At 40.6% G+C, this 18,434-nt stretch overlaps 1 protein-coding gene across 5 annotated transcripts in view; it reads right to left on the bottom strand.

Moving 5' to 3' along the window:
* fam49a (family with sequence similarity 49 member A) overlaps nucleotides 1–13,879 on the bottom strand; it is a 216,162-nt gene extending 202,283 nt beyond the window's left edge. For 3 of the 5 annotated variants that reach the window (XM_080192179.1, XM_080192182.1, XM_080192180.1), the window contains exon 1: nucleotides 13,748–13,879. In XM_080192179.1, coding sequence (XP_080048305.1) covers nucleotides 13,748–13,759 — 12 coding nt within the window. In that variant the 5' untranslated portion in view covers nucleotides 13,760–13,879. Of the gene's footprint in view, nucleotides 1–9,341; nucleotides 9,464–13,747 lie in introns of all 5 variants that reach the window. The other 2 variants (XM_080192183.1, XM_080192181.1) reach the window with 1 other exon arrangement.
* Nucleotides 13,880–18,434: the final 4,555 nt, after the last annotated feature.

Consider the following 18,434-nt stretch of genomic DNA (forward strand, 5'->3'; position numbering starts at 1 on the left):
TAACTCATTCCAAATTTTAAAGAAAGCTGGATAGCCATATCAGCAATAACACATAATAAATCTGGAGAAATACTGTTCTTGGATGCCAGGTTGTTAATTCTTTGCCTTAAAGGCTATGATATTACTCACAAATTGGAAAAGCTTGGTTTCTTGCTCCTCTCCTCAACTTCATTTCTGCTTCAACCTTGCTATTTCTACTTTATCTGCTGTCTTCAAACTCCTTTTCTTTTACATAAATGTACTTCTATTTGGTTCTGACATTGTAGATTGCCACCGCCTCAACACATGCACTGTCTTTTTCTTACACACACACACACACACACACACACACACACACTCTTCTACATGCCTGTCTAGGTCCAAGTAGATCTTCCTCTTTCCAGTTCCCAATATCCTTTTGTCCATGAATACTCAACCCAATTATCAATATTTATTTCAAATCATTGGATCTACCTGTCATAAACGTCACATTGTACCTCTGTCAAATTTGCCACTGATATTATTACCCAATACATCCACCAGTGTCAAATTTGCCACTAATATCTATTATTACCCTGTATCTCAAATACCCAGATACCCCCATGTCCACTAGCTACCTCTGAACTTCACCACTCCCCCTCCTCAGTACTCATTATCTGCCACTTCAACTACTCACCACACCATAACTCGAAAACCTTCTCTTACATACCAAGAACAGGGTTATGCTTTTAAGAACCCCTGCATATTCCCAGAGACTTTTCATGAGCTTATTACATCACACTTACTGTCAGTTAGAGTCAAAAAGCACAGATCTCCACAGGGCAGCTGAGATCTCAACTGGGTATCTCCTGAGCCAATTAGATTGAATGATCATTAATAAGCCATGCGTTCTGAATCTGAAAACGTTAGTTGAAATATTTAATTCAATGTCAAATCAGGTGCAGAAGTAAAATAAAGCGGGAAAGAAAAATTGGAATAAGAGAAGAGGAAAAAAGTTAAATTATTTTGTGAATCTCCATTTCTGAATGGACAAGCCCTGACTATTTTCGGTCAGTTTTGTGCTTTTTTCTGCAGCAAGTACAACTTCACATCATTCAATGTATTTGAGCAATGAGTCAGATAGCAAGCCACCACAAAAAGCACAGCTTTTGAAGGAGAAGGCACCTTGGACAACATCTGATTTCCACATTTACCCATTCACGTGTTATCACTCAAAGTTACTGTCCAATTTCCAGAGTGCCAATATTCTCACCATTAGCTCTGCTGCAAAATCTGGCCTGATAAAACTCCCTCCAAAATTACCCTCATACTTCAAATGAATTTGTATTAAACCATACTGCTCACTTCAATTACTCATTTCCTCATATCCATTTACTACTAGCCACAGTAGTTTTTAATCCCAGTTTAATCATTCTACCCAAATAAATTCAATCAAAGCGTCTCCTTTCATATGCTCTTGCACTCCAATAGGCCATGGAGAAGTAAAAGCAAACTAAGAAACAATTAAATAGCTCCAAGCTAATTGTAAATGTCGGAACGTTTTCAACTTTTCAAGCTATCATTTCCACAATTTTGACAAGTTTGCCTACCTTTCTTCTGCACTCAACTCTTATGGAAGCAACACAATTTTAAAACTATATTGCCCTTTCCTGTCCAAGAACATAATACCTTTAGCTTCTTAATTAACCTGTCAACCAAAGAAAGCCAGTGCTGTCATCCATTGACCTTCAAGTGAACCCTGCACTCATTCTAAGAATGCAAGGCAATTACACCACCCAAAATTAAAGAGGCACACTCATACTATATTTTGTACAATATAATGTCACTGCCCTGATAAAACAATACATTTGACTCACCAGCTGTGTTTTAGAAGTATATCACAAGATAATTATGGAGGAGGACACTAATTTGACCCCTGCTAGTTTATTCATCCGAAAAGACCTTACATGCCCTTCACTATGTCACCTTTGTGTTACTTCAGTTGTTGCGCTACAATTCTACATGGAACCATAATCCTTGGATGGAATTTTCCGAAAACAAGTGAGAAAGTGTCAGGTTCTGCCTGAAAACAGGCGTGTTTCTCTCCAAAACAGGTTTTCTCACCAGATCTTCTGATACTGTGCAAGAAAATATTCGGGGCCGTGGTTTGTGTCATCACTTTGGCGAGGGGGGTCTGATTCAGCTGACAAGGTTGGCTTCCCAGGGATTGGGGTGCCATTTTAAAGGGTGCTTTAATCTGCAAAGATAATGCCTCTCACCCTCCCCCACAAGTTTTGGGGTGACTGACCCCATCATGGAACTTCTTCCCCAGCTCACATCCCACCCCTTTGAGCTGTCCTCAACAAGCATCTCTTTACCCCCACCCTCAAAGAGGAGGTGACACCCTCCACAGTGCTCAACTTAGTGCTTAGGAGCAGTGCCCAGCCTTGGTTCTCAAATCCTGGGGCCTCTGGACTCCCATGGTAGTCATCACAACTGGTTTTCATTTTCAAAAAAAAGTTGTGAACAGCACCAACATGATGTCACGCCACCTGGGGTGGAGGGGGAGCATTTCACAAAGGTGGACAATACAGCATAAAGCTGATTATTATGCTTAAATTGATTTAAATTCATGCTAATCATGTTCATGCCCAAATTACACTGCCAGCTTGGGGGCAGGGAAGATCTCAAACTGAGATCTCACTTATAGAAATCCCATTACATCTCTATCACAAGACTTAGCAGCCATATCAGAACTTCCGCCCGCGGCGTATGGGTCTGCTAGATCTTATCCCACGTGTTGATCAATCCTCAAAAATTACCGTCTGATATCAATTTTAAACTTGATTTGTAAGTTTGAACCTTATTCTACCCTTATAATATATTTTAAAGTAATGCTTAAGTTGTCCTGTTATAATTATCTTAGCTACCTTATGTTTCCTGATTGAACATGTTAACAATCAATTAAGTCCACTAAGACTGCCGAGTGTCTCAACTTTACTCTTAACTATTTCAATACCATTTTGAGTGTATTTATCTTTTTTCTATGTGCAGAACTTTATATCTGCATTAAACTTCAGCTGCCTTTTTTTCATATGTTGTCTAACTCAATCGATAATTTCTGAGGCTTCCTCTAAATGTGGATATGCCGGCGTTGGACTGGGGTAAACACAGTAAAAAGTCTGACAACACCAGGTTTAAGTCCAACCGATTTATAGCTTTCGGGTTTGTCCCTTCGTCAGGTGAATGGAGAGTTCTGGCCTCAGACAGAGCATATAAAGCACAGACAGTTTGTGAGTTTACTATCAAATAAATCGGTTGGACTTAAACCTGGTGTTGTCAGACTTTTTAATGTGCTTCCTCTAAATCCACTGCACAGATTAATGTAGGTCGTTGACGTAAACTAAAAACAGTATTGGTGTCAACAGTGAATCTTAGAAGAGTTTTATTGCTTAAGCGATAGTACTCTTAACAGGTATTCATTGTCCCATTATCACCATTTCTTATCCATTTTATGTAGATTTCCTGAATTTCCATAGCTTCAGCTTAACTAATAAGCCTTTCATGTACAACTTTATCAAATGCCTTTTGGAAGTTAAGCACCACACTGTCAGGCTTTGTAGAATACATCTGGCTTATCACTTCCTCCTAAAATTCTAGGAGATTAGTTGGGGAATCTATCTTTTAAAATCATGTCTGCCTTTTTAATAGGTGATTAGACAAATAAATCTCAAATATACACTAGAAAAATCAATTCCAATATTTTACATAGTATTGAAGACAGACAAAAAGATCTGTTCCATTGCTCTTTTTGAAACCAGGCACCAATTAATCTAGTTTCAGTCCACTGCTAACTCCCTAATGATTCCCTCATAATGGTATCAATGCCTCACAAATCTCCTCTATGGCCTCTGCAGTGTTCTCGGATAAACATCACTTATCCCTGGGGATTTATTTCCTTTGAGCGCTTTCAGATAGTCTAAGAACCCATCCTCATTTGTATGAGTGATCAATTTTGCTTAGGTTACCTCTACTTAGGGAGGGCATGCTCTCATATCGTCCCCCATGAATACTTGGGGGAAATAATCACTTAAAATAAAAACTACATTGTATCATTTTCCAAAGTTTTTCTGATTTTCTTCTTATTGCTGCCGTATTTTAAGAACCTGTTAATACTATAGCTGATGTCTATAGTTATGCTTTCATTCCATACCTCTTCTATGCCCCCTCCTCAACCCTTACATTTCTGTACTTCCATCACATGGACTACAAGGATTCAAGAAGGCAGTTCACTACCACCTCCTAGAATTTTAGGAGGAAGTGATAAGCCAGATGTATTCTACAAAGCCTGACAGTGTGGTGCTTAACTTTCAAAAGGCATTTGATAAAGTTGTACATGAAAGGCATATTAATTAAGTCTAAGCTATGGAAATTCAGGAAATCTACATAAAATCTACATACTCCTGTACGTAGCCCAGTGGGCCCTTCCTTTTTCTACAAAATTTATAAGCTTTGTTCTTATTATTTGCCTTCTGTTTAATGTGGTAAATAGTTTAGGATCCTGTTTGGTTTAGCTTTCTCCCCCTTGATCTACTGAATATATATACTTACACAAGCAATGTGCAAAAAGTGGAAGTTGTGGCAAGTACAACAGAGCAGCAACCAAATAAAAATTAAGTTCAATAGAATCTAGGTTACAGAAATACTGAGAACCATGGGGTCAGATACATACCATTTTAAAATGGCTAACTTCAAAGAAGTGATGGAATAGTTTAAGCGAATAAGCAACCTAGAAACAAACAACAGAGAGGATGCAAAATGATATTGACAGATAAAGTGAGTGGGCAAGAAGGTGGCCAAAGCTGTAATCCGTGGGAAAGTAGCAAATTATTCCCTTTGGTAGCAATGATAGAAAAGTATTTTAAAAAAAACAAAATGCTGATATCCAGAGGTACTTGGCTGTTCCTGTACATGAATTAAGGGAAGTTAACACGCATGGAAAGCAAGCAATCATGGTGGCAAATGGTATGTTAGTTATAATAGGAGGGAACTGGATTACAAAGTTTCTGTACTTAAAATGAACATAGTTGTCCTAGAGGACTCAATCCTGGGATGAAAGGATTGTCTCACGAGGAGAATAGAATAAAACGGACCTATATCCAGTGGACTTCATAAGAATGAGAGGTGATCACCAACAACTTGGCTTGGTCACTCATGCCAACACTATAGTTAAGAAAGCACACCAACACCTCTACTTTCTCAGAAGACTGGGGAAATTTGGCATGTCAGCTACAACTCTCACCAACTTTTACAGATGCTCATAGAAAGCATTCTTTTTGGTTGTACAACCTGCTCTGCCCAAGACCGCAAGAAACTACAAAGGGTTGTGAATGAAGCCCAGTCCATCATGCAAACCAGCCTCCCATGCTCGGAAAAGCAGCCAACATAATCAAGGACCCCACGCATCCAGACATACTCTTTTCCACCTTCTTCCATCAGGAAAAAGATTTAAAAGTCTGAGGTCAATCGACTCAAGAACAATTTCTTCCCTGTTACAATCAAACTTCTGAATGAACCTACCTCACAATTGATCTTTCTCTATACCCCAGATGACTGTAACACTACATTTTCTCCTTCCCTTCTCCATGAAAGGTATGCTTTGGCTGTATAGCATGCAAGAAACAATACTTTTCACTGTATACTAATACATATGACAATAATAAATCAAATATGTATACTTGACTACTGTGGGTAAGTCAACTGAAAATGATTTCAGAAAGGTTATGTAAAAGAGTCTCATTGGCATACACTCTTCCATTTTAATGAACTAAATAGTGAAAAGTACCCTCATGCAATAGAAAATGCTTACTTTTAAGAACCTTCTAGATGGCTACAAATACGCGTAAGTCACAGAAACTTGCAATGGTGATTAATGTGATCAGGAATGCATTCAGTTTCAAGTCACTTTTTAAACCAATCGAAAGGCCCACAAACTCCTTTTGCACTGAATGCAATTTGATCGTGAAAATCAGTGATCTTTTACGCTAGCTTGGTCAATATCAGAAAAATAGCAAATTCTAATTCCACACTAACAACATTTTGGTGGTTAGCATGGACTAGAAACAGAACTAGACAAATCGTATAAATATTGTGGCTGTAAGACTAGGACAGAAGTGCAGCGGGTAACTCACCTTCTGCTTCCCCAAAGCCTGCCCACAATGTAAAAGGAATGCTCTCCACTTGCCTGGATGAGTGCAGCTTCAACAATAAGCTTAGCATAATCCAGGACAAAGCAGCCCGCTTGATTGGCACTCCACTGAAATATTCACTCCCTCCATCACCAATGCACAGTCGAGGCAGTGTATACTAACTACAAGATGCACTGCAGGAACTCGCCAAGGCTCCTTAGTCAGCACTTCCAAACCCACAACCAATGCCAGCTAGAAGGACAAGAAGAACAGATACATGGGAACACCAGCAACTTAAAGTTCCCCTCCAAGTCACTCACCATCCCAATTTGGAAACAGATCACTTTTCCTTCACTGTCATTGGGTCAAAATCCTGGAGCTCGCTCTCGAACAGCACTGTGGGTGTACTTTCACCACATGGACTACAAGGATTCAAGAAGGCAGTTCACTACCATCTTCTCAAGGCAATAAAGTACTGGCCTAGCCAGTGATGCACATTCTTTGAACGAATAGATCAATATCAGACAAATTACAAATTCTACCCCCTCCTTTCAGATTGTGCAAATTGTTGGCATTTTCTAGAGTGGAAGTCATATAATTTCAACTGCTACAGAGCATTGATCTTACCCTTCCTCATTAATTTCTACATATAAGTACAAAAACCAAGCAAAAACCTCATTTGATCTTTAACAAAAGCAGTCTCCCAAGAACTCAGCATGTAAATTAATCATAATGTGAATGTTTCTTTTCTGTATCTTTCAAGTATTTTTCCCCATTTTGATCATCTACTCCTTTGACTTATTTTCTAAAAGTAAATAATTTGAAGTTGAGACACTTTCTTTGATCGTGGTAGTTTACGGATTACATGGTACTTGAAAAAAAAAGCTCCTTCGTTTATTATTAATTCTTATTTCTCAACTCATTGTTTCATCTTTAATTTTTCATATAAATGACCAACATACACCATGAGCAGGAATTAAGTTCAGTAATGAAGCAATAGCGTTTGCCATCGACTTTGCAAAGAACAGCCCACAAAGTGGTGTAAATTTCGCCTTGGGTTGAATCTAGCAGAGTCAAAGGGACCCCCAGGCATCCAGCAACTATGATGTCATCATGCGAATCACGCACGCTGAAGTATTCCCATAAACAACTAGCCAAGATATTAAATGCACTGATAACCCTTCTCTTTTGAATTACCATTTTATAGAGAATGAAATAAATGATTAGGGCTTTTATATGGGGATTAAGGTAGAAGTTGAAATAAATTTGGATATGTGGAATTTTATCATAATGAAAATGTTGATGTTCCAAAAATATAAAATTTTCAGTGCCAGAGAAGTTTCCCAGTAGTAATTATGAAGTTAGCTCACCATTAACAATGACGAAGTTGCTGTCAGAGATTCTATGCTTTTCTGTAGGAGGACCTGTTGAAGTTCCCATAGACAAAAAGACAAGTTCTCATCAGTTCAGTGATTTCTAATTCATTGCAGTCTATGGCTTTTAAGTTTATTAGTGTCACAAGTAGGGTTACATTAACACTGCAATGAAGTTTATGTGAAAATCCCCTAGTTGCCACACTCTAGAGCCTGTTCGTGTACATTGAGGGAGAACTTAACATGAGCAATGCACCTAGCCAGCACATCTTTCCAACTCCGGGAGGAAACCCACACGGACAAGGGTAGAACATGCAAACTCCATACAAAAAGTGATGCAAGTTGGAGACTTCAGTAAATGCTTGATGGAAAAGTGTAGAATCACTAACTGCAACTTCGCGATTACTCCCCTGTTCAACTTTCACAATTATTGATTTCAAGGTCCTGATTTTATCGGCATGGCCACCTCGAAATCGGAGAGGGCAAGGCTTGCAGAACTGCATTCCCCATTGGCCTCAGGCACCATCTTGCGAGCCTTGGGTGGCAATGATGGTAAAATCAGGGCCCAAAAGTTTGTCAGTTTCAGAGGAGGAACATCAACAATTTCACCATCGTTACTACACAAAATTTAGGTCAATGTTTTTCTTTCCAAAACGATGGTAATGTTTTAAATATCAGTGAACACAAGCTCAAAAATTGGAAGCAAGGAGGAATACCAGGCAGTTTATTTTTTCTTAAAACGTTTCTTCAGCCCAGTGTTGAGACTTAAGATACCAGGATAAGCCAGGTATATTAAAGTGAATCAGTTCAACTACATACAATCTCAAATTATTTTCTGAAAATGTAAAATTACTTTGCATCAATGATCACAATTGTATCAAAGATTTCAAAATAGGCAAATGCAAAATTATGCACACTGATACAGGAAGTACGTACACAATGAGAAAAGGGCATCAGCAGATCAAAATAGGACTAAAGAGTGTAGTGATTATCAAGTTGAAATATACAAAAAAATCTTAAATGTACAGACTTCCTGCCAATACACTTCCCATTACAAAATCTTGGTATACATTTATAACAGAAACTGCATACTTAAACTGGTCATAGTGTAATAGCATGCTTCTCCCACACACCCATCGCTCTCCAATGAAGGACTACAATGCTGGTGTAATCGTATTGCAAAAAATTACATAGGCAATTTCCATTATAAATGCAAACACGGCAATTTATAACAGATTTTGTTAATAATAGGGATTGAATGCTTGACTTCAAAATGGAGTTTTGTCTGGGCACCTTGATCCAATTATCTCGACTTCACATTAAAGACTGCATTAAGTTCAACTCTCCACTTGCAACACCACATCACATTTTCCAGTTGTTCACTCAAAGTGGAGTCAATGACAAGTTATCAATAAGACTAGGATGAATTTCAAGGGCATTTTTACTGGAACTGAAAATATATACATCATTGAAATATTCAAATTTGGAAAATTCTACAAAATTGTGAACATGTACTTTTAAGTAGTACATTGATACAACAGGAGGATTCAACAACAGCAATGAGAATAGTTTTTAGACTCTCTCAGATGGCTCAAAGAATTTAATGTATGAGTAGCTGAGCCATAAAATCCCAAGATGATCTTGAAGTCAATCACTGGTCTACGTCAAGTTAAATCCTTTCAGCCAGAGCAGCGGTCATGGTAATACAATTAGCTTTCCTCTGCCCCCCTCTCCACCCCACCACCAGTTTAAAGGAGAAAATTGATTAGGCTTCTAATTATTATCCAGGAATCTCATCTGTGATACTCTGCAGTCAAATTACCTGCTGTGTGTGCTATCAGGGCATACGTAGAAATAATGGCAACTTGGATGAGGTGTTGAAAATGTTGAAGGCACCATGCTCAATGAGGAACCCATACTTCAGAGAGGTGAAACACTGCTGATCTAAAGAAAAAGTATGGTGCTTTTAATTTGAATTCTAGGTTTTAAAAGGAGACTAACAGAAGTAAACTTGTTTCACTGGAGGGAAAAAGCAACCAAAAAAAGAGATTGAGTTGTGAAACAAAAGAGGGAAGGAGAATTAACATGCAAAAAAGCAAACTTATGTAAACACAATACTGAAAACCAAAAGTAAAAATCTTCAAACAAGATTCAGGGTTAGAGGTACAAACAGAAAAGAGGAAAATACCTTAAGCTTTTACATTTTTAAACTTTTCAATAGATGGAACCCTATCTGTTTGAACATCTGATATTTTTGTTTCAGATTTTCAGCACCTACAGTACTTCGCTTCTTGAGATTAGAATATTTTGTATTCAGAATAATATAACGGTGAATATTGATAAGGTAGTAAGTGTCCTGCAACAACTTTTTTTCTAAGCAAAATAGGAACTAGGTTCCAGGTTAGAACAACTGATAGATGGAAGTAATAAAATCCTGCACAAAGCATGATCCTTCCTCATGTGCTATTATGCATAATCTCACATCAAAGAAAAATGTGATCTTGCCTTACACATTGCTTGATTTATCTTTTGAAAGGCAAACAAAATCTTTGTAGTACCTTTTCTGCAGAAATCAAATGCATTGGATAAAGAATCTTATTTGTGAAAGAGATAGGCTCAAAGCACCAAATAATTTTTTTTTGTTCCAGGATTTCTTGCTTACTCGACCTACCTCCAGAATTTTGTAAAAAAACTTTTCCTTTCCTCCACACAAAATAGGCCACTGTCCCCATTTAAACAGTTGCCTGTCCCAGGAGAATAGATATGACTCAAACCTAAAAATAAAATTCTATTGCAGTTTCAAAAATTATCAGCAATGGCAATAATTTCAATGATCTGTTATTTCTATTATTCATGCAAATGTGCTGCTGCACAGGACCATGCCACAACAAAATTGAAGACAGTTATACCATTAGCATTTTGCTTATAAGCTGATGGTACAGCTGAAAAGCAGAATACTAACCCTTCAAAAAGCAAACTAATAAAGCATATCTGAAGGAAGCATGTCAAAAAAATGAACTTATCTGACAAATTATAATCCAATAAAGGTCAGCTTTTTTTCAAACTAAAAAATATGTCACATTTATCTCAGGACATAAATTGCTGATTTACTCACTTCAACAAATTTCCTGAAATCAAATATGTAATTCAAAACTTCTTCCAACATAAACAGTTAAACAATGTGATGTAAATGCACCGCAGACTTCTACAACAATATTATCGAAATCAAATTCAGAATGTAATAACATCCTACTTCTCAGTGCTGTCCAAGGAAACAAAATTTACACCCGTACAATGAGCTAATAAGGTCAAATCCACAAATAACATACTACACATCCAATTGGTGTTATCATCTCTGATTTATCACCCAGGTTATGGAAAAACACAGGTACATAAAATGATAAAACCACTGGTCCAATAATTTACTCTGCAATCATTATTTAGGTCAAGCTTGAAAGCATTACAGAGCACCATAAATGCAAACAATTACAATAGCTAAGGATTCAGATATTTGAATTAGTTTATCAGGCAAAGTAGAAAACACGACCAACACCATAAATGAGCTAGGGACGATTTCCACTATTAATTATGTATCCTTTTTACTAGGAGTTGGGCAAGTGCATAAAAATTATAGATTAACTGTAAAAGTACCATACAATTTTAAATAGGAATTAATTTAACACACAGATGGCAAAGCAATTTCAGCGATATCACCATAAATTCCTCCCTCTGGACCGCAATCAGGATTTTGTCCCAATGGAAGATATTATTACATGTGGTACAGTTAAGATTATACAATGAACATTTTCGAACAAACAAACTAAATTCCTAAGATTATTTTAAAATCTCCAATGAATACAACAAATCGTATTTATATTGTGCCATTAAGGCAGAAAATATTCCAGTGCATTTCACTGAGCATTAGCAAGTAAAATTTGGCACCAAGCCATCTGAGAAAATACCAAGTCAGATGACCAAAAGCTTCAAAACGATAGGTTTTCAGAAGCCCTTAGAATGGCAGAGAGGTCTAGAGGAGGTAATTCCAGAGCTCAGGGACAGACAGCAGATGGCATGACCAAGAATGGTTTGTTAGCATTTATTACAAAGGAATTAAAATGAGGGAATGCGCAAAAAGCTCAGGCATTTAAGAGTTTAAGTGATAAGGGGGCCAAAGCCATGGAGAAATTTGAAAATAAGGCAGGAATTTTAAATTTAAAATCTTGCTCAACCTGGAGCCATTGTAGGTTGTTGAGTACAAAGATGGGAGTTAGGATATGGGCAGCAGACTTTACGAAGGGTGGAAGATGGGAGACCAGCCCAGAGTGTGATGGAAACAATTATGTCTAGAGGTAACAGTAGTTTCAGCAGCAGGTGACAAAGACAGGGTGGAGTTTGGCAGTGTTATAGAATCACAGTAAGTGGTGGTCTTAGTGGTGGCACACGTATGCTTAGCTCACCTCATGTCAAATACCACACCAAGATTGCAAACCATCAGGTTCAGCCTCTGACATTTGTCAGGGAAAGGGATGAAGTTAGTGGCAAAGGAACAGAGCTTATGTTGGGGACTAAAAACAATGGTGGCTTCCCAATATTTACTTGTTTCTGCTCATCCAATATTGGATATCAAACAAGCAGTCAGGCAATTCAGAAACAGAGGAGGGATTGAGAGTGGTGGTGAGGTTCAGCTGGGTGTCATCAGCATATATGTGGGAATTTTTTAAAATGTGACCAGCAAAAAATTGAAATATAAATGTAAATGAAAAGGTACAAATCACAACGAGAAGAGTCTGGCACATTAGCATTCTTACAAAATCCAAACCCGAGAGAGTTGGGAGGCAAAAATGTCCTTTTCGACTGATGGAATCATACAAGTTGAAATTGGTTGTGTGCAGAAAGGTAAAGAAACATGGTGAAAATATGCTTGAAAAGAAAAGATTGACGAAACTGGAATTGATTTCAACGATGTCGCAGATCTGCAGTAAATGGAAGGTTACAGAAAACTTCATTATCTGGTGAAATTTTGAAGGAAGCAAATTAAAGTAATGGAACACAGGAAAGACTATAGGGAATCCTCTTTTCAGTAATGGCAGTCTAACTGCACTGTTAAATAGATGTTAGTTTTCAACTGATAGAGCTCAGCATAAATCTGCTAACACAAGACTAAAAATAAATTAAATCTCCAATCAAACGTTTAAAAAAGGGGCCTTGAAGCTCACTGCACACCAAGACTGTTTTATGCACTAAGTTAATCTAACTGCCATTCTGCCAGTTCTCCAGCTCCACTAGCATTCGATCTCCTTTCCTTCCATCAGGACTGACCATATTAACTTGTAATTAAATTTCAGTGTATAACCGGGCAAAGCAGCTAACACACTAAGCACAACTCCTCCAAAAACTCAACACCTCTGAGATACTCCCCATCTAAGGAACAACCAGAGGGCCTCTGACCACAGAACAGTATGAAAGCTAACCCATGTATGGAAGGTAATAGTGCTCATATCTTACTTGCAAAGGCAATGCCACTTTTGCACATGCATCATTTCCCTAAATCTGAGCCATCATTAACCCATATATAGAAAAAAATGTTCAGACTACATTGATTTGAATGTGATAAACATCACTGCTGGATACATACACCCATGCATTGACACTAGCAACCGGCTTTGATCGAGCGAGCTCATCTCCAGGCAACAAGAAATGCCACTGTGGCAAAATGAAATTAACGCATTGCCTTCTCCATGTCAAGATCTGCAGAAATGTCAATACTCTATTGTAGATCAGATGCACACGCCAGTACTCAGAATTAAACCATACTGTTCTGATTTAAAGCTGGCAGAATGGGCAGAGTTAACCAGTTTTATTTTAGAGGCGCACAAGGCTCTCATAAAACTTAAGTAGAGGCTACAATAATTGTGTGTGTGGGGGGGGGGGGGGGTGCTGGAGGGAAAAAGAAGAAAGGCCACAGAAAGCCATGAGGCTATCCTGGGGTAACTGGCACCGAGCCATCCCTCAATCTGTGAACCAACGGGCCAGTTAATGGACTTTCCCTGGAGTAGTTTCATCAAAATAGTATCGAGGCGGCGAGCCTCAGAGAGCGGATTAGTCCGGTTCTTCTTCCCACACAGGCAACTCCGCGTTCTCAATCACTACTTTGATTCCCACTCCAGCAACTGGGCTGGAGCAAGAGGGGATTAAAAAACACCCCTCAATCGTATCTGAAAGCCTCACCTTGATGACCATCAGTGAGTGTTAGGGGTGTGTGTGTCTGCCCGGCTCTCCGCGTCCCCGGGCTGCCCTCACTCTCCTTTCTTCCTGCCTCTTGTTGTTAACGGTCCTGAGCTCCGGCTCGCTCCCGCTCGCCCGCGCGCTGCACACAAACCCTGCGCGAACCCATCCGGCGGGACAATCCCGCCCACTTCCCCTTCCCATTGGCCGAACCGCTGCCTGATTGACAGTCCCGCGACAACCCCGCCCACCTCCCCTTCTCATTGGCCGAAACGCTGCCTGATTGACAGTCCCGCGACAACCCCGCCCACCTCCCCATCCCATTGGCCGAGCCGCGCCTGATTGACAGCCCCGTGACAGCTCCCCTCCTCGTCTCCCCTTCCCATTGGCCAAGGCGCCACCTGATTGACAGCTGGCTCCGCCCCGCCCCTTCCCGTTGGCCGAGCCGCCGCCTGATTGACAGCCCCGCGACAACCCCGCCCACCTCCCCCCCATTGGCCGAGGCACGGCCTGATTGACAGGTCATGGACGGGAGTTGAAGTAGCAGAGCCGCGAGAAGGGGAGTGATTGTACCCGTTGCTTCATTAGCTTCCCTTGCTGGGGTGGAGGAAGGAGGGCTTTGGATGTCATGATGAGTTGGACCATTTTTCATATCAAAATGTTTAGCTGCATTCATGTGCATTAGACGATTTAACCCATTAATGAACAATTTTGTTGCAATACAAAACAAAGGACTTTCTCAGATTGGTTATTTTGCAGACACAATAAATAGGAGCAGGAGTAGACTATTGTAAGGCTATTTTGTGTCTCACTAAGGGGTCTGCAGGCATGTCTGGTTGAACATAAACAGTTTATTTCAACATTATATGTATCTCCAAAGCATAGCCCTAACTACGTATTCATGCCAACTTCTTTCAGACTCTCTGCACAGTCTAACATTCTGTGACTCTCTACATCACAGTGTGGATAGAACTGTTCATCCAGGCCCTTTGAAATAACTTTTATTTTCTCTTGGAACTTTACGTTCTACGCTCTTGATTTTAATTTCAGCCCTGTCATTTTTCAACAACTCAGTTGTTCTGGTACATTTGAGGCATCCCGTGTTTTTCATTTTAATTCTTTGATCTCATTGGATTTATATTTCTTGATCTTATTTTTGTCTTCTCTCACCGTCTGCAACAGAGCTTTGTCTTTGTCCTTTATATTAGTTTCACTGTTGGCCAGGTCAATCTCTGGTGAAGTCTTAATATGTTTCAGTTCTGTAACCATGCGATGCGACTCATGGCTTCAGTATCCACTTGCAGCTTGGAAAGCTCTACAACTTTTCCCTTCAATGCCTATTCTTTTTTATTCAGTTGCCTCTTCAGCCTATTACCCGTATTTATCTCTTTCAATTGTATGCTGCAAAAGTGTTAAAGAATTCAACTGACTGTTGCATTTGACCTGCAACTTTTCTACATTTTGTGTTGCTTCAGTGCACAAGTATTCTCTATATTTTCCTTTATTTCTGCAATCTTTCACTTTGGAGTTTGACTTTTTCCATGTGCTCATCTTTTTCACACATTGTACATAAGAACATAAGAAATAGGAGCAGGAGTAGGCCATCTAGCCCTTCGAGCCTGCCCCACCATTCAATAAGATCATGGCTGATCTGTCGTGGCTCAGTTCCACTTTCCTGCCCTCTCCCCATAACCCTTAACCCCCTCGCTTATCAAAAACCCATCAACTAACAAACTTGTCTTCCATTTCTTCATATATATCTTTGGAAATCTAATGATTTTTCAAATGTTCTTCCAAATGTCCAAACATTTTCTTTAGCACTGCAGTGTGCTTCTTGTACCTCTCAGATTTCTCCTGAGAACATTACTGAGCTTCCTCTGTGAAGTGGCACAATGGTTAGCACTGCTGCCCCACAGCACTAGGGACCCAGGTTCAATTCTGGCTTCAGGAGACTGTGTGGAATTTGCACATTCTCCATGCCTGCATCAGTTTCCTCTGGGTGTTCCAGTATCCTCCCAAAGGTGTACAGGTTAGATTGATCGGCCATGCTAAATTGTCCCTTAGTGCCAAGGTAGTTTCAGGGTAGATACTAGGGCCTGGCTAGGATTGTGGTCGGTGCAGACTTGATGGGCCAAATGGTCTCCTTCTGCGCTGTAGGGATTCTAACTGGTACTAACTAAGCTGGCAGAATAGGCAGAGTTAAGTTTTATTTAGAGGCGCATGAGACTCTCATAAAACTTAATTCACTCTAACACAGTGACATTAAGTTAATTGTGGTTCTCTTCATAATTTACCGAAGGAACAGACTGCAACCTGAGGGTTCCCTGGAGTGTATAAAACTCATTCAACAGGTTTCTTCACCAAAATAAGCTGAGTTTTCTTGTAATTGAACAGAGTTTCCTCAACTTTGTTCTGATTTTCTTCCATCCTACTGTTCAAGGTATTTTTCATTTCTTCATGCTGCTGAAGGGTTATGTACTCCTTTTGTATCCGATCTTGAAGGACAATTAGCAGTTATTTCAACTATTTATTTTCTTGTTCAGCTCTTTCTATCTCACTCTGAAATTAAGTGTATTGCTTCGTCACCAGTAATAATTGCAATACATCTTTTTCTGAAGTAATGTACAGCATCTTTTTTAATATCTCATGTTATTCCAAAGGCACAAATTGTTTCTTCAAAGAGTGTCTGAAGGCAGCAATTTCTCAGAGCGCATATTCTGCCTGCTGTTGTACCTGGCTGTAGTATTGGTTGAGTTTTTCCAACTCTCTTTAGATGTTTCCACAATGGAATCCAGAATTGTTATTGCCTCCTTGGTGCTTTCCTAGAGAGACATATTGGGTGGGGGGATGGCCAATCCCACGGCACTGATTTTGTAGCACAGTGAGTTGGGAGACTTGAGCAGAGACTGTTTTGTGGGCTCCCTGCTGGGCATCACAACTTCTGCGATTCTCCGAGTGCTGGATTTCCAGCGCCATCAGCTCTGCACCAGAAATCGGCGCAGTGATGCATAATTTTTTAAAATCATCATTTAAATACAATTTAAATCACATTAGTGGGCCCAGGATTGAAATCTCCAGGCCACTAGCATCTCTACCCCCCCCCGTGCCAGGGAGCATCTTGGCACTGCCCACTGGGCATCGGGCAGTGCCAAGAAGATGGGACCTAATGGGGCTGGAGCCTATGGGGGGGGCGATCAGTCGAGGTGGGGGATTCAGCTGCCAATCTGCATTTGGGCTGAGTGACAGAGGGAGGGCGAACACCAATTTGGGCTGGCCATGAGAGTATGAGGGTCAGCCTGCTGGAGGGGTTGGGGGCTGCAGGGGGGAGTGGAGTCAGGACTGCGGGGGTGGTCAGAGCTGCCAATGGGGGGAAGTTGATTGGGGTGGAGATTGGGAGATTGGGACTGCAAGGGTGGGAAGATTTCGAGGCAGGTTTGGGGGGGGTGGGGCGGTGGGCAGTGATCAGGCCATGGGATTGGGGGGGCTTGCACAGCCGGGATTGCGGGGCTAGCCACAGTAGTGCTGGTCAGCGATCAGGAGGCTTAGCAGTGTGGGGCCACTGCACATGTGCCGATCTTAGCACTGACAGATCTGCACATACACATTGGCCCGCTCAGCATTGCTGGCCTCTCCAGCTGGAATAAATCCCGCTCCCTGAATTTCAGTGTGATTCACACTGAGGCACTTTGCAATGCACAGAGTGTGGAAGATTCATTTTGAAACTCCTTCTGGAATTTACTTCTGTTTTTATGTGAATTCCACACTTAAAATTATTTTAGAAGAATCACCCCCACAGTCTGCACACAGTGTAGATTTTCACTTATTGCATGCTTCTCCTTTTGTTTCTTTCAAAGTTTCCTTGTCCTTGTGTGTCACCTCAGAAATGTATTTGTTCAGACCTTGAACAGTTTGGTTACATAAGAACATAAGAAATAGGAGCAGGAGTAGGCCATCTAGCCCTTCGAGCCTGCCCCGCCATTCAATAAGATCATGGCTGATCTGTCGTGGCTCAGTTCCACTTTCCCGCCCTCTCCCCATAACCCTTAATCCCCTCTCTTATCAAGAACCCATCAACCCGCTTCTTAAAAATATTTAGCGAGGCAGCCTCCACCACTTCAACGGGCAGAGAATTCCAGAGATTCACCACCCTTTGAGTGAAGAAGTTCCTCCTCAACTCCGTTCTAAACCGCCTCCCCTTTATCTTGAGGCTGTGCCCCCTAGTCCTACTGTCTTTTTTGAGCGGGAAGAGTCTCTCCACCTCTATCCTATCCATCCCATTCATCATCTTATACGTCTCAATGAGATCTCCCCTCATTCTTCTAAACTCTAACGAGTACAAGCCTAGTTTATTCAGCCTCTCCTCATAGCTCAACCCCCTCAACTCCCGTATCAGCCTAGTAAACCTCCTCTGCACTCCCTCCAAGGCCAAAATATCCTTGCGCTGGTGCGGCGCCCAAAACTGCACACAGTACTCCAGCTGCGGCCTCACCAATGCCCTATACAGCTGCAGCAAGACCTCCCTACTTTTATATTCAATCCCCCTCGCTATGAAGGCCAGCATCCCATTCGCCTTCCTGACCACCTGCTGCACCTGCAAGCTGGGTTTTTGCGACTCATGCACAAGGACCCCGAGATCCCTCTGCACCGTCGCCTGCTGCAGTTTTTCGCCACGTAAGTAATAGTCCTTCCT

The sequence above is a fragment of the Carcharhinus amblyrhynchos genome, chromosome 7 (assembly GCF_965287045.1).
Source record: "Carcharhinus amblyrhynchos chromosome 7, sCarAmb.v2.hapA, whole genome shotgun sequence".
In the NCBI taxonomy this organism is placed as follows: Eukaryota; Metazoa; Chordata; class Chondrichthyes; order Carcharhiniformes; family Carcharhinidae; genus Carcharhinus; species Carcharhinus amblyrhynchos.